This window comes from Pseudophryne corroboree, chromosome 2 (assembly GCF_028390025.1).
Source record: "Pseudophryne corroboree isolate aPseCor3 chromosome 2, aPseCor3.hap2, whole genome shotgun sequence".
Lineage (NCBI taxonomy): Eukaryota > Metazoa > Chordata > Amphibia > Anura > Myobatrachidae > Pseudophryne > Pseudophryne corroboree.
Window position 1 is genome coordinate 252,825,539 of NC_086445.1, and position 15,908 is coordinate 252,841,446.

The 15,908-nt window shown below is 46.9% G+C and overlaps 1 protein-coding gene across 4 annotated transcripts in view; it reads right to left on the reverse strand.

The window, feature by feature from the left end:
- Positions 1–15,908, reverse strand: part of KCNH3 (potassium voltage-gated channel subfamily H member 3) — a 158,609-nt gene that overhangs the window by 64,256 nt on the left and 78,445 nt on the right. For all 4 annotated transcript variants that reach the window (XM_063952672.1, XM_063952673.1, XM_063952671.1 and 1 more), the window contains one exon: positions 13,159–13,428. In XM_063952672.1, coding sequence (XP_063808742.1) covers positions 13,159–13,428 — 270 coding nt within the window. The remainder of the gene's footprint in view (positions 1–13,158; positions 13,429–15,908) is intronic.

Consider the following 15,908-nt stretch of genomic DNA (forward strand, 5'->3'; position numbering starts at 1 on the left):
CGACCTCGGTGCAAATTTTAGGACTAAAAATAATATTGTGAGGTGTGAGGTATTCAGAATAGACTGAAAATGAGTGTAAATTATGGTTTTTGAGGTTAATAATACTTTGGGATCAAAATGACCCCCAAATTCTATGATTTAAGCAGTTTTTTAGTGTTTTTTGAAAAAAACACCCGAATCCAAAACACACCCGAATCCGACAAAAAAAATTCGGTGAGGTTTTGCCAAAACGCGTTCGAACCCAAAACACGGCCGCGGAACCGAACCCAAAACCAAAACACAAAACCCGAAAAATTTCAGGCGCTCATCTCTACTATGAAAGCCTTCCGCTGCGCCGCTTTCTCATATACATCTATGTCGGTGGCCGCAGCAGCTTTTGTTCCACCTGTGCTGCGGCTAGGGAGTGGGGAATGTTGATGCCGGAGGGGGCAGGCAGACTGGCAGCAGGACATAGGATACTGCAGTAAAAGGATTTTTTCCCCTATCTACAGCGCAGAGACTTGCTATAGTACCTTTTTTTTATGGTCTGTACCGATTTTTGGATCTCCAAACTTCCATTGAAAGTATAGGAAATGGGCGTGGCCACGACACTTTACCTGTAGCCAAGCCCCCTTTTCGGATTTGTGGCGATTTTTATGTGTAATTTATTGGAGGGTATGTTGCTGCAGATGCAGTGGGCCTATTTTGGGGTGTGGACCTGGAGCTATAGCTCCATCAGCCCCATTGTTAATCCTGCTCTGGGAACACACAGCAGCCAAAGGGCAGAGCCTTCCATTGGATGTAACCTGTGTGGGAGGGCTTTTCTCGCCCAATCAGCTGTGGACTGGGTGTGATAGACCTGCTGCTAACCCAATGAGAGCTCCTAGCCACGCCCAGCGTTATACACACAGGCACAGAGTCACAGATCTGGGCTATTATATAGGAGATTACAGACCCCACATTTTCAGACCACAGGGCTGGATGTAACGTACGAGTTCGGCCAGAGTCTCGAAGCTGCGGCCGTCTCGCAAGCCTTCACATCCGGCCCCACAAGTCCAATTGCTGTCAAAAACAATTTTATGGAATGGGATTATACAGCCTATATAAAGAATGCAAAAAATGTATAATGTGAAAGAGAACAGTTGCTTAATATATTTAATATACAGTGCATTCGGAAAGTATTCACAGTGCTTCACTTTTTCCACATTTTGTTATGTTACGGCCTTATTCCAAAATGGAATAAATTAATTTTTTCCCTCAAAATTCTGCACACATTACCCCATAATGACAACGTGAAAAAGGTGTGTTTGAAATTTTTGCTAATTTATTAAAAATAAAAAATCCCATGTACATAAGTATTCACAGCCTTTGTTCAATACTTTGTTGATGCCCCTTTGGCAGCAAGTACAGCCTCAAGTCTTTTTGAATATGATGCCAAAAACTTGGCACACCTATCTTTGGGCAGTTTCGCCCATTCCTCTTTGCAGCACCTCTCAAGGTCCATCAGGTTGGATGGGAAGCGTTGGTGCATAGCCATTTTCAGAACTCTCCAGAGATGTTCAATCGGATTTAAGTCTGGGCTCTAGCTGGGCCACTCAAGTACATTCACAGAGTTGTCCTGAAGCCACTCCTTTGATATCTTGGCTGTGTGCTTAGGGTCGTTGTCCTGCTGAAAGATGAACCGTCCGTTGCCCCAGTCTGAGATCAAGAGTGCTCTGGAGCAGAGGCGTAACTTGGGTAGGGCGAGCAGGGCACGTGCCCTGGGCGCCGTGACGGGCACAGCTAAGGGGGGCGCCCGCTCCGGCGCCCAGGACATCGCTCCTGCCCACGCACCCACAGCCGCCACCGCCTGACCGCCCGCAGCCGTTGCCCACAGCCGCTGTCACTGCCAGCGCACCTGTACGCCGCCGAGCAAGTCCCGCTGTGGTGTTCAGCGGCGTTACTGCTGCTGCCGGGAGCGTGACCGCGATGCCAGCGTCACGCTCCCTTAACTTCCACCCGCCGCTGAGGAGGGAAAAGGGGAATCCCTGCGTTTGAGGGGACGGGCCTGCTGTTGCCGGCGGCACCCACAGACGATGGCGGAGGAGAGGCCGCGGTCCGGGTCTGAGGAGGACAGCGATGAGGCGGAGGAGGCAGAAGACACTGCAGAGGTCCCGGTGCGGCCGGTGATGGAGGCCCCTGGGGAGTCGGAGGAGGATGAAGGGGAAGAGGCCGAACTTCTGCCTGCCGCTGAGAGGTGAGGAGGGGGAGGGGGAACACTAGGCAGTGACACACAAAAAGACTACCCCCCTCTCCTATGCCTCTCTGTGTTTATAGTATTATAGTATACCCCTCCACCCATATTCTATGCCTCTCTATGTTTATAGTATTATAGTATACTCCCCTCCCCCTATTCTATGCCTCTCTTTGTTTATAGTATAGTATACCCCCCCCCCCCTTTCCCCTATGCCTAAGAGAGGCATAGAATAGGGGTAGAGGGGTATACTATACTATAAACAAAGAGAGGCATAGAATAGGGGGAGAGGGGGGGTTACTATATACAAAGAGGCATAGAATAGGGGGTATGGTATACACGAAGAGAGGCATAGAATGGGGGAGGTACACAGAAAGAGGGACATAGAATGGGGGGGGGTATACACAGAGCAGAGGCAAGTCGCCCCCGCTACTATTGTTGTACTAAAACGCTGCATCTACTCTATTTATATCCGATTGCCGCCACAATTGTGAGTGTGTGTATATATATATATATATTTATTGTGTGTGTGTGTGTGTGTGTGTGTGTGTGTGTGTGTGTGTGTGTGTGTGTGTGTGTGTGTGTGTATATATATATATATATATATATATATATATATATATATTGTGAATTTAGGCTCATTCATTCTGCTTTAATGTGAATTTCGGCTCATCCTGTGTGCTATAATGTCAATTTCGGCTCATCCTGTGTGCTATAATGTGAATTTCGGGTCATCCTGTGTGCTATAATGTGAATTTTGGGTCATCCTGTGTGCAATAATATGAATTTCGGCTCATCCTGTGTGCTTTCGGCTCATTCAGTGTGCTATAATGTGAATTTCGGCTCATCCTGTGTGCTATAATGTGAATTTCGGCTCATCCTGTGTGCTATAATGTGAATTTCGGCTCATCCTGTGTGCTATAATGTGAATTTCGGCTCATCCTGTGTGCTATAATGTGAATTTCGGCTCATCCTGTGTGCTATAATGTGAATTTCGGCTCATCCTGTGTGCTGTAATGTGAATTTCGGCTCATCCTGTGTGCTGTAATGTGAATTTCGGCTCATTCAGTGTGCTGTAATGTGAATTTCGGGTCATCCTGTGTGCTATAATGTGAATTTCGGCTCATCCTGTGTGCTATAATGTGAATTTCGGCTCATACCATGTGCTAAAATGTGAAAGGTCTAGTATTAAATAGTATAAGAATAGTATAAGGTCTAGTACTAGTATAACCAGTACTAGATAGTATAAGGGGTCCTACTACACTGAAGGACACACACCCTTTTGAGTGGCCACGCCCCCTTTTCCGGAGCGCGCGCGCCGAAGGCGCGCGCATAATTACACCCTTCACTTTTCCATACCCTTACTTCAAAACTTCCACTTCAACCACTGCACCTACATCTATACATACACACCCCAGACATCTTTATACACAGTGACACCTATTTGTGTAGGAGATGATGATGGTAAGGTGCATGTGGAATTATAAAGAATGTTCCCACTATGACATGAAACAGCTGGCGTGTCATGTTGGCACATCCTATTTTCAGTGTCCACGCCCCCTCATGGCCATTTTTTTCAGAATGCGCCAGTGGCTTGCGCTCATACTTTCCTTTTGTTTTTTGTTTTTTTTTGTTTTTTTGGGGGGGGGGCGCCATTATTGATCTTGCCCTGGGCTCCAAAAACCCTAGTTACGCCTCTGCTCTGGAGGAGGTTTTCATGCAGGATGACTCTGTACATTGATGCATTCATCTTTACCTCTATCCTGACTAGTCTCCCAGTTCCTGCCACTGAAAAACATCCCCACAGCATGATGCTGCCACCACCATGCTTCACTGTAAGGATGGTATTGGCCTGGTGATGAGCGGTGCTGGTTTCCTCCAAATATGACGCCTGGCATTCGCAACAGAGAGTTCAATCATTGTCTCATCAGACTAGAGAATTTTATTTCTCATGGTCTGAGACTCCTTCAGGTAAATTTTGGCAAACTCCAGGCGGGCTGCCATGTGCTTTTTACTAAGGAGTGGCTTCCATCTAGCTACTCTACCATACAGGCCTAATTGGTGGATTGCTGCAAAGATGGTTGTCCTTCTGGAAGGTTCTCCTCTCTCCACAGAGGAATGCTGTAGCTCTGACAGAGTGATCATCGGGTTCTTGGTCACCTCCCTGATTAGGGCCCTTCTCCCCCGATCGCTCAGTTTAGATGGCCGGCCAGCTGTAGGAAGAGTCCTGGTGGTTCCGAACTTCTTCCATTTACAGATGATGGAGACCACTGTGCTCATTGGGACCTTCAAAGGAGCAGATATTTCTCCGTACCCTTCCCCAGATTTGTGCCTCGAGACAATCTTGTCTCAGAGGTCTACAGAAAATTCCTTTGACTTCATGCTTGGTTTGTGATCAGACATGCACTGTCAAGTGTGGGACCTTATATAGACAGGTGTGTGCCTTTCCAAATCATGTACAATCAACTAAATTTACCACAGGTGGACTCCAATTAAGCTGTAGGAACATCTCAAGAATGATCAGTGGAAACAGGATGCACCTGTGAATACTTATGTACATGTGATTTCTTAGTTTTTACTTTTAATAAATTTGCAAAAATCTCAAAAAAAAAACTTTTTTTTTACGTTGTCATTATGGGGTATTGTGTGAGGGAAGAATTAATTTATTCCATTTTGGAATAAGGCTGTAACATAACAAAATGTGGAAAAAGAGAAGCGCTGTGAATACTTTCCGGATGCACTGTACACTGTTTTGTTGGAACATCCAGTTATTTACTGTTAAGGGGGGTACACACGGAGAGATCCGTATTTAAAATCTAAGATTGTTTAAATTTTAAGCACGGATCTGTCGTGTGTATGCCCCCCAGCGATAGCGATGCATGGCCCCTGTATGCAGGCTCAATCTAGCGGGTCGCTCACTTCAGCGCTGTGTGAAGTGAGCGGCCCACCATTGTTGTCCCCCCTCGCTCAGCACATCGTGCTGTGCTGAGCGGGGGGAGAGATGTGTGCTGAGCAGTCTGTGTTAAGATCGCTCAGCACACATCTCTCCCATCAGTACTGGCCTTTAGCTACTTTAAATCAGATTTTCTAACCACTGATGTAACAATCTGATAAGATCCTTTGGCATTTGCCATCAGAAAGAATCTGCTTATCACAACATGTTAACAAAGGTAAATGATGATCCAATCAAACAGAAAACTGATGATATTACAAAAGCTGGTGAGCTGGAAAAGGTTACTAAAGTCATTGGGCTCAGTCAGGGGAAGAATAAAGGGGACAGTGCAATCCGATTGTTACTCAAAAATCAATCTAAGAGCTAATCTAGGTACAGGTTCTGAAAATAGGATTTTAATACCTACCGGTAAATCCTTTTCTCTTAGTCCGTAGGGGATGCTGGGGATGCTTCAAGAACCATGGGGTATAGACGGAATCCGCAGGAGACATGGGCACTTTTAGACTTTAAAAAGGGGTGTGAACTGGCTCCTCCCTCTATGCCCCTCCTCCAGACTTCAGTTATAGGAACTGTGCCCAGGGAGACGGACATTTCGAGGAAAAGGATTTATTTAATTTTTTAAAACTAAGGTGAGATATATACCAGCTCACACCACAAACACGCCGTACAACATGGCATTCAACAACAACGCATGCAACGGCATGACCAACATCAGTCACAGACTGACTAAACTTAACTCACATGAGTGTAACCATAACCAAACTGCAGATACAGCCTGCACTGGGACGGGCGCCCAGCATCCTCTACGGACTAAGAGAAAAGGATTTACCGGTAGGTATTAAAATCCTATTTTCTCATATGTCCTAGAGGATGCTGGGGATGCTTCAAGAACCATGGGGTTTATACCAAAGCTCTAGAACGAGCGGGAGAGTGCGGATGACTGCAGCACCGATTGACCAAACAAGAGGTCCTCCTCAGCCAGGGTATTAAACTTGTAAAACTTCACAAAGGTGTTTGATCCCAACCAAGTAGCAGCTCGACAAAGCTGTAATGCCGAGTCCCCTCGGGCAGCCGCCGAGGATGAGCCCACCTTTCTGGTAGAATGGGCTTTCACCGATTTCGGTAACGGCAATCCTCCCGTAGAAAGAGCCTGCTGAATCGTATTACAGATCCAGCGCGCAATAGTCTCCTTGGAAGCAGGAGCCCCAATCTTGTTGGGAGCCCACAGGACAAACAGAGCCTCTGTTTTCCTAATCTGAGCCGTTCTGGCGACATAGATTTTCAAAGCTCTGACCACATCGAGAGACTTCGATTCCGCAAGGCGTCAGTAGCCACTGGCACCACAATAGGCTGGTTCACGTGAAATGATGAAACCACTTTTGGCAGAAATTGCTGACGAGTTCTCAACTCCGCTCTATCAGCATGGAAGATTAAATAGGTTGCAGGAACTGCAATACCACATTAAGATCCTACGGTGCCACAGGGGGCACAAATGGATGTTGGATGTGCAGCACGCCTTTCACAAAAGGTCTGAACTTCTGGAAGGGAGGCCAATTCTTTTTGAAAGAAGATTGATAAGGCCGAAATTTGTACTTTAATGGAGCCCAACTTTAGGCCCGCATCCACACCTGCTTGCAAAAAATGGAGCAAACGACCCAGCTGAAAATCCTCCGTAGGAACCTTCTTGGATTCACACCAAGATACATATTTCCTCCAAATACGGTGTTAATGCTTTGCCGTTACTTCTTTTCGAGCCTGAAGAAGTGTGGGAATGACTTCACTGGGAATAACCTTTCAAGCTAGGATTTGGCGTTCAACCGCCATGCCGTCAAACGCAGCCGCAGTAAGTATTGAAACACGCACGGTTCTTGTTGTAACAGGTCCTCCCGTAGAAGAAGAGGCCAGGGATCTTCTATGAGCAACTCCTGAAGATATGGATACTAGGCCCTCTTTGGCCAGTCTGGAACAATGAGTATCGCCTGAACCCTTGTTCTTCTTATAATCTTTATCACCTTTGGAATGAGTGGAAGCGGAGGGAACACATAGACCAACGGAAACACCCACGGTGTCAGTAGGGCGTCCACCGCTATTGCTTGAGGGTCCCTCGACCTGGAACAATATCTCGGAAGCTTCTTGTTGAGGCGAGACGCCATCATGTCTATTTGAGGAATTCCCCAACGACTTGTCACTTCTGCAAAGACCTCTTGATGAAGACCCCACTCTTCTGGATGGAGATCGTGTCTGCTAAGAAAGTCTGCTTCCCAGTTGTCCACTCCTGGAATGAAGACTGCTGACAGAGCGCTTGCATGTCTCTCCGCCCAGCGAAGAACTTTTGTGGCCTCCACCATCGCCGCTCTGCTCTTTGTTCCGCCCTGGCAGTTTATGTACGCCACTGCTGTTATGTTGTCTGACTGAATCAAGACGGGCAGACCGCGAAGAAGATGTTCCACTTGCAGAATGCCGTTGTAAATGGCCCTTAATTCCAGAATGTTTATGTGCAGACAAGCTTCCTGGCTTGACCATTTTCCCTGAAAATTTCTCCCCTGTGTGACTGCTCCCCAGCCTCGGAGACTTGCATCGTTGGTCGCTAGAATCCAATCCTGAATCCCGAACCTGCGTCTCTCCAGGAGATGAGAACCGTGCACCCATCACAGAAGGGAGATTCTGGTCCTGGAAGATAGGATTATTTTCCGGTGCATGTCTAGGTGAGACCCGGACCACTTGTCCCACAGGTCCCACTGAAACACTCTGGCATGGAACCTGCCAAACTGAATGGCCTCGTAGGCCGCCACCATCTTCCCCAGCAACCAAGTGCATTGAAGAATCAACACTCTTGCCAATTTCAGAATCTGTTTCACCATGTTCTGTATTTCCAGAGCTTTTTCCTCTGAAAGAAAAACTCTTTGTAATTCTGTATCCAGAATCATACCCAGGAACGACAGCAGTGTTGTCGGAACCAACTGTGATTTTGGCAAGTTTAGGAGCCAACCATGTTATTGCAGAATCGTCAGTGAGAGCGCAACATTTTTCAGCAATTGTTCCTTGGATCTCGTCTTTATGAGGAGATCGTCCAAGTACTGGATAATTGTGACACCCTGCTAGCACAGGAGAACCATCATTTCCGCCATAACCTTGGTGAAAATCCTTGGAGCCGTGGACAGACCAAACGGCAACGTCTGAAATTGGTAATGACAATCCTGAACAGCAAACCTCAGGTAAGCCTGATGTGGAGGATATATGGGGACGTGTAAGTAGGCGTCCTTTATGTCGACCGACACCATAAAATCCCCCTCCTCCAGACTGGAGATCACTGCTCGGAACGATTCCATCTTGAATTTGAATTTTTTTTTTTAGATAGAAATTGAGGGATTTTAGGTTCAGAATCGGTCTGACTGAGCCATCCGGCTTCGGGACCACGAACAGGCTCGAATAAAAGCCTTCACCCTGTTGTGACGGGGATACCGTGACAATGACTTGATTTTGACACAGCTTTAGTATTGCAATTTGCAGCGCATACTACCTCCCTTTCTGGAAGAGAAGCTGGCAAGGCTGATTTGAAAAATCGGTGAGGGGGTACGTCTTGAAAATCTAATTTGTACCCTTGGGTTACTATTTCTAATATCCAAGGATCTAGGGCAGAGTGAACCCAGACCTGACTGAAGAGTCTGAGACGTGCCCCCACCGGTGCGGACTCCCGCAGAGGAGCCCCAGCGTCATGCAGTGGATTTGGTAGAAGCCGGAGAGGACTTCTGTTCCTGGGAACTTGCCACAGCCTGTGACCTTTTTCCCCTTCCTCTTCCTCTCGTAGCAAGGAAGGAGGACCCTCGTCCTTTTTTGTATTTATTGGGCCGAAAGGACTGCATCTGATAGTGGGGCGTTTTCTTTTGTTGTGCAGGAACATAAGGTAAAAATGATGACTTACCCGCGGTAGCCGTAGATACCAGGTCAGTGAGGCCGTCACCAAACAAGACACTACAGTTAAACGGTAGAGACTCCATAGTCTTCTTAGAGTCAGCATCAGCATTCCATTGATGAATCCACAATGCCCTCCTAGCCGAGACTGCCATGGCATTGGCCCTTGATCCCAAAAGGCCAATATCCCTTGCAGCTTCTTTTAAATATGCTGCAGCGTCCCTGATGTGACCCAGAGTCAAAAGCACGCTATCCCTGTCCAGGGTATCTATTTCAGATGACAAGTTTTCTGCCCACTTTTCAATAGCGCTACTCACCCATGCCGAAGCAACGGCAGGCCTGAGTAGCGAACCTGTAGTGACGTAAATGGATTTTAGTGTATTTTCCTGCTTACGATCCGCAGGATCCTTTAGGGCTGCCGTGTCAGGAGACGGAAGCGCTACCTTTTTGGACAGACGCGATAGAGCTTTGTCCACCGTGGGGGTTGACTCCCACTTTTCCTTGTCCCCAGATGGGAACGGATATGCCACCGGAATTCTTTTGGGAACCTGTACCTTCTTGTTAGGATTTTCCCAAGCCTTTTCAAAAAGGGCATTCAGTTCATGAGAGGGAGGAAACGTTACCTCAGGTTTCTTTCCATTAAACATACAGACCCTTGTATCAGGAACAGCAGGGTCCTCTGTGATATGTAATACGTCTTTTATCGCCACAATCATGTACCGAATGCTCTTTGCCAGTTTAGGATTCAATCTGGCATCACTATAGTCGACACTGGAATCAGAGTCCGTGTCGATATCTGTATCTGCTATCTGGGTAAATGCACGTTTCTGTGACCCCCGAAGGGGTCTGAGTTTGCAACAATGCATCCTCCATGGATTTTCTCCATGTCTGGTTTCTAGACTCCGATTTATCTAATCTCGAGCCACATTTGCATTCAAAAAACTCAACATATTTACCCAATCAGCTGTCGGCGGTGCCAACACGGTCACTCCCACAGCCTTTTCTGTCCCCACTCCAGCCTCCTCCTGGGAAGAGCACTCAGCCTCAGACATGTCGACACACGCGTACCGACACCCACAACCACACTGGGCTATAGGGGACAGACCCACAGCAAAGCCTGTTAGAGAAACACAGAGGGAGTTCTGCCAGCTCACAACCCAGCGCCTATCCCGGTTCTGGAGCATGTAATATACTGCCCAGACCTGTTAGCGCTTTTAAATTCAATAAAATAGCACCAAATCCCTTGTGCTCCCCCCCCCCCCCCCATTTTGCACCCTGTTACTTGTACAGTAGTGTGGGAGGCCAGGCTCAGCGTCTCTGCAGCTGTGAAGAGAAAATGGCGCTGGTTAGAGCTGTGAGGGCTAAGCCATGCCCCCTTAATTGCGCACTTCAGTCCCGCTTAATTTCATATATTTATACTGGCGGGGGTCTGTATTTAGTGCCCAGGCACTGTATACTCTTGTGCCAGTCTATTGAGGTTTTATGCTGCCCAGGGCACCCCCCCTGCGCCCTGCAGTGCCGTTTTGCATGTGGGAGCATGGCGCGCAGCGCGGCCGCTGCGCGGTACCTCAAAAGCCGTCTTCTGCCGTCACTGAAGTATTCTGTTCTTCTTCTACTCACCCGGCTTATGACTTCTGGCTCTACAAGGGGGTTGACGGCGCGGCTCCGGGAATGAGCATCTAGGCGTACCTAGCGATCAGACCCTCTGAGGCTAATGGTGTCCAGTAGCCTAAGAAGCAGGGCCCTGAAACTCACAGAAGTAGGTCTGCTTCTCTCCCCTCAGTCCCACGATGCAGGGAGCCTGTTGCCAGCAGGTCTCCCTGAAAATAATAAACCTAACATAAGTCTTTTTTCTGAGAAACTCTGGAGAGCTCCTCAGTGTGCATCCAGTCTCACTGGGCACAGAATCTAACTGGAGTCTGGAGGAGGGGCATAGAGGGAGGAGCCAGTTCACACCCCTTTTAAAGTCTTAAAGTGCCCATGTCTCCTGCGGATCCCGTCTATACCCCATGGTTCTTGAAGCATCCCCAGCATCCTCTAGGACGTATGAGAAAATACTTTCTGCACATGTTCCTTAAAAACACAGAGGCCAACTGAATTAGATGCGTGTTTGCAAAAGAGAACTCGCATCACAAAATTTGTCTACATTGTGGACATGCCGTTCGGACGCCCAAAGAAATGTCACCCCTGCAGCTGCTGGGCATCTTAATGGAGCAACAGTTGAACATGGGAAAAACAATTGAATTCCTCCCATTGGGGGGTATTTACTAAGTCGACTTGGGTCGATGTTGATTAATTTCTTTTTTTTTTTGGGTCTATGTTGATCGATTTTTGGAGGCTGTTGGATCGATTTTAGATCGATTTTGTGTTTCAGGATCTAAATCATACATTTACTAAATGATGATTTTGGACGTTTTCTTTTTAAACAATGTCAAAAAGGATCTGTGTGATATTGAGGTCTATTTACTAAGCCTTGGATGGAGATAAAGTGGACGGAGATAAAGTACCAGCCAATCAGCTTCTAACTGCCATGTTACAGGCTGCGTTTGAAAAATGACAGTTAGGAACTGATTGGCTGGTACTTCATGTCCGGACACTTTGGGGCACATTCAATAACTGTCGGAAGCTGCCGTCTTGTCGGAAAGACGGCAGCTTCCGACAGTTTTAGGTCGGAAGGGGTTCCGACCTATTCATTACGACCCTATTTTTTCCAACAAGTCGCGAAACCTGACTTGTCGGAATGCACGCTGATCGGCGGCTTCAGACACTGATCAGCGCGCATTGTCGGAAACTGGGCCAAACCCGACAGGTTTTAGCCCCGTTTCCGACAATCTCAATCCGACTTTAAAAAAAGTCGGGTTGAGATATGTGATCTGAGAGAAGGAGACGGGGGAGCAGCGGGGAGAGCAGGGACCCAGCGGCAGCGTCCACCCGGCTCCAGCAAGCGGCGTCCCGCTTGCTGGAGCCGGGTGGATGCTGCCGTGAGCCTCCACTGCTGCAGCCGCTGCTCCCCCCGTCTCCTCCTCTCCTCCGCCTTCCGCTCCGTCTCCTCCGCTCCTCTCAACCCCCCCTTGGCGCCGCAGACATCACCTCACCTCCGGCACCACATCCCACTTCCCCCTCAGCTCTAGCGCCGTAGCCGGCTCCCCTCTCACCCCCGGCGCCGCTGACAGCTTCCTCTGCTGCTGCTGTCAGCGCACCCGCAGCACTGACAGCAGCAGCAGCAGGTCAGGAAACAGGGAACGGACAAATCCGACAGTCGGATTTGGCCGCTCTTTTGAATAGGGGTTGTTGGGTCCATTCCCGCAACTGCATGTCGGAATGGACCCGACTCTTATTGAATATACCCCTTTATCTTAATCCAAAGCTTAGTAAATAGACTCCTTAGACTCTTGAACACAAAATCAATAAGTGGTCAGGGAACGGTTAAACATACCATAATAAATAAATAAATAAATACATACATACATACATAAACATACTGTAAAAGAACCATTAATGCACATTCTAAGCACACATTCTCCCACCTCATGGTAAGGCTCCTGTCTTTTCTTCTTGGCAACTATTCTCTTGTCCAGTGCACTGATTGAGGACTCACACACAGCAAAATGTATAGAAAATGCTGCTACCACTGGGCATATGCAGCATCTCTGCTCTGTCCCTTAAACTGCATGATGTGACGGCAGCTCTAGTAATTGTCTTATATACCATTGCTATTGTTGTATTAATTCGAGCCACTTGCCAAAAGCAGGGGACCTCCTAGGCAAACGGAAAGCACCCCTGCGACCGCAATCCCACATTAAAGTCGTATTCCCACTCTCCTGACCAGTATGACCTACTGTATGTTGCTCATGACCTTTTATGATGAACATGATTCCACTTTCAACCTCTCAGAGCTACAAACATATACCCATCACTGGTACTCTATAGATTTGTGCTCTGTGTCCAGTAATGTAATAAATTGGCCTGTATCCCAGGACTCAACCATATGTTTTATTACATTATTTTGATTTACATGAGAAATGAAAGATTGTATTATTTTGTGTCAATCTATGCATGTAGTAATGGATCACTAGCGTACCTCCAATTAGCATGATACAGATGGAGAAGATCTTTTCTGTGTCTGTGTTAGCCGATACATTCCCAAAGCCAACACTGGTCAGACTGCTGAGTGCAAAGTACAAGGAAGTGATATAGGAGCTTCTGGGGGAGGGTCCTCCTAGTAACACCAGGCTTGTCTCATTGGCGGTATCCTCACTGTAATTGTTCTGAGTGGTCAAGTGTTGGGTGATGTTTTTTCTTCCTATGTAATAAGGTGTTTCCAAACGCCGTGCCAACTCTTGAAGCCAACCTGAAAAATAAAATAGACACTGTACCTACAAATTTTAGAAGTGGCAACACTTGGAATTCCTAGCCCACCGAACTATACTGCTTGCTCTGACACCTATTAATTAAAATTTAATTGCATTATTAGTATTGCAACATACAACTGTTGTTCATAGGGATCTAGCAAAAGTTGCTGGGTAGTGAGTAAGCATCCTTTTTACAGCAGCAACATGTTAAAGTGAAAAGATTACACTTAGCTAGTTCATAACCTCAAATATGACCATTCTACCAGGTACAAAATGCTCTTCTCCTGGACCTACTGTTAATTTTTGATTGGGGTCACTTCTGTTAAAAACACCCATCTCATCAAATAACTAGTTCAATAAAGGTGACTGCAATTATAGTGGGGTCCAGGAGCCGAGCATTTTGTAACAATGGAGGAGGTAATGTTGAAGGGTCTGTGAATGGCAGGGTGAGCACCAGCTCTATGACGTCATATGAGCGATCAAGCCGCCCCCTCAGATGTTTTGTCAGCATTGGACATATGTACTGTAGTATCGGTACAACTGAAACTATCCTGCTGTCCCTTCTAAGGAGAATGGACACAAAAAAAGGCCAGAGAAAGGCTTGTGTCATTGTCGCCTGACAATTCTTCTTCAGAGGAGTTACCATAATCAACCTCCAGAGATTATTCTGAGGAGCAATATATGAATAAATATGAGAATAATAAATATGTGGAAGAGATGTCAAACAGGGATGCCTGATCAGGCAACAATGTATCCTTCCCTGGAGAGCTCGTAGCAGGCACATCTCCCCTGCCCATAACTGGCACAGTACTCTGTCTAGAGCGGATGCCATGAGGACATAAGACAGGAGGGGTCTCATCACCACTCTTCAGTATTTAACTCTCCTGAGTATGTATGACCACCAGATCTCTCTTCAGTAGATGGGAAGTCAGAAGAGTTGCCTAGGTCTATCCCACCACCCACACACATACCACATTATATTCCTTATGCAGATGCTAAGTTGGGTACGAAAGGCCGACATGGTCGAATTGCTGACATGAAAGCATATCAGCATGCTCAGCATGTCGACATTCACAATATCTACATGGCTGATCAGTTGACATGATACCCTGTTGACAAACACTCCCAGATAGTCTAGAGGTGTCTCACCTACTCCTGGCAGCTGCAGCGTCATCGGGTCACAATCTTCACATGAGTAGACACTTCGGTGTCTAAGGAGTGGTGTTTTTACCCTAACTCTCCTCCTAGTGCCTAACCCTAACCCCCCTCCCCACAGACTAACCCTAACCCTCACTGTGGTGCCTCACTGTTTCGGCATCCTCCGACTGTCGACATATCACATGGCTGTCAGCCAACAGTTTGAACCATGTCGACATTCTGATATCAGCATTGTGTCAACATTATGAATGTTGACATGGTTACTGTCGACCTAGTGACTGGATACCAAGTTAGAGGTCTGAGGTATACAACTTTGCCCAGTTGGTCTTTAGAGTAACTCTAGTCAAAGAGGACAAATTGGTTCCTTTTGACCTGTCGACCTAGAACATGTCGACCTAAAGACCCTGTCGACCTAGACACCCTGTCGACCTAGTTACTGTCGACCTAGACATTGTCGACCTAGTTACTGTCGACTTTCAGTCCGGATCCCAACCACGTTGCAATTGTGGCGCAATCACAATTACAGCATGATCACAGTCCTTACTGAACGAGGTCCTCTGGCTGGCCAGAGCTGTATTAATGGGTGTAGCCTCAAGGCCACTTGACATGTTCAGTCTGGTACTGTTGATGAGGTTCTCTTTAGCCCAGTTTTTGTAAACAAGGTCAAGGCTTGCTACAAGGGTATTCTCAGACCTCAAGAGGAGCCAGGACTCTACAAAGCTTTTTTTGGCAAGAGGATCATATTTCAAAAGTCAGGGTTCTGCCTGAGAGATCAAGGACTTTCCCAGTTCCCAGAGGAGGATTCCCTAATATAGCACAATACGCGAGAGATGTCTTCCCCTGATTCACTTACTGACTCTTCCCCTGATCCACTTACAGTTCCAATAATATCCTTGTTTGAGGAGTTGCCACCCTTGCTAGATGATGTCTTGTCTATAGCCTGGCATCAAGGGAAAATACAGTTGTTAGGGAATACATATGTAATCCAGGCAGGCAGGATGCTGGTTGTCAGTATCCCGACCAGTGGCAAACGCAGGATTTTCATGGGGGGGTTTCCGTACATGTATGTAAATATACATACATATATTTTCCTGGTAAAAAAAAGCCAGGGGCCCTTAGATTTTATAAAAAAACAATAATGATGCAAGACCACAGCATACCAACGTGTTGGGGGTACAGGCTCCTGCCTTTTTTACTTGGATTCAAATTAAATAGAGTGCACCGGAGTATCATTTTGTATGTCAAATGAGTGCCGTACACACATACACTAGCATACTTACAAACACACACAGCATACATACATACATAGTGTTCACTCTAG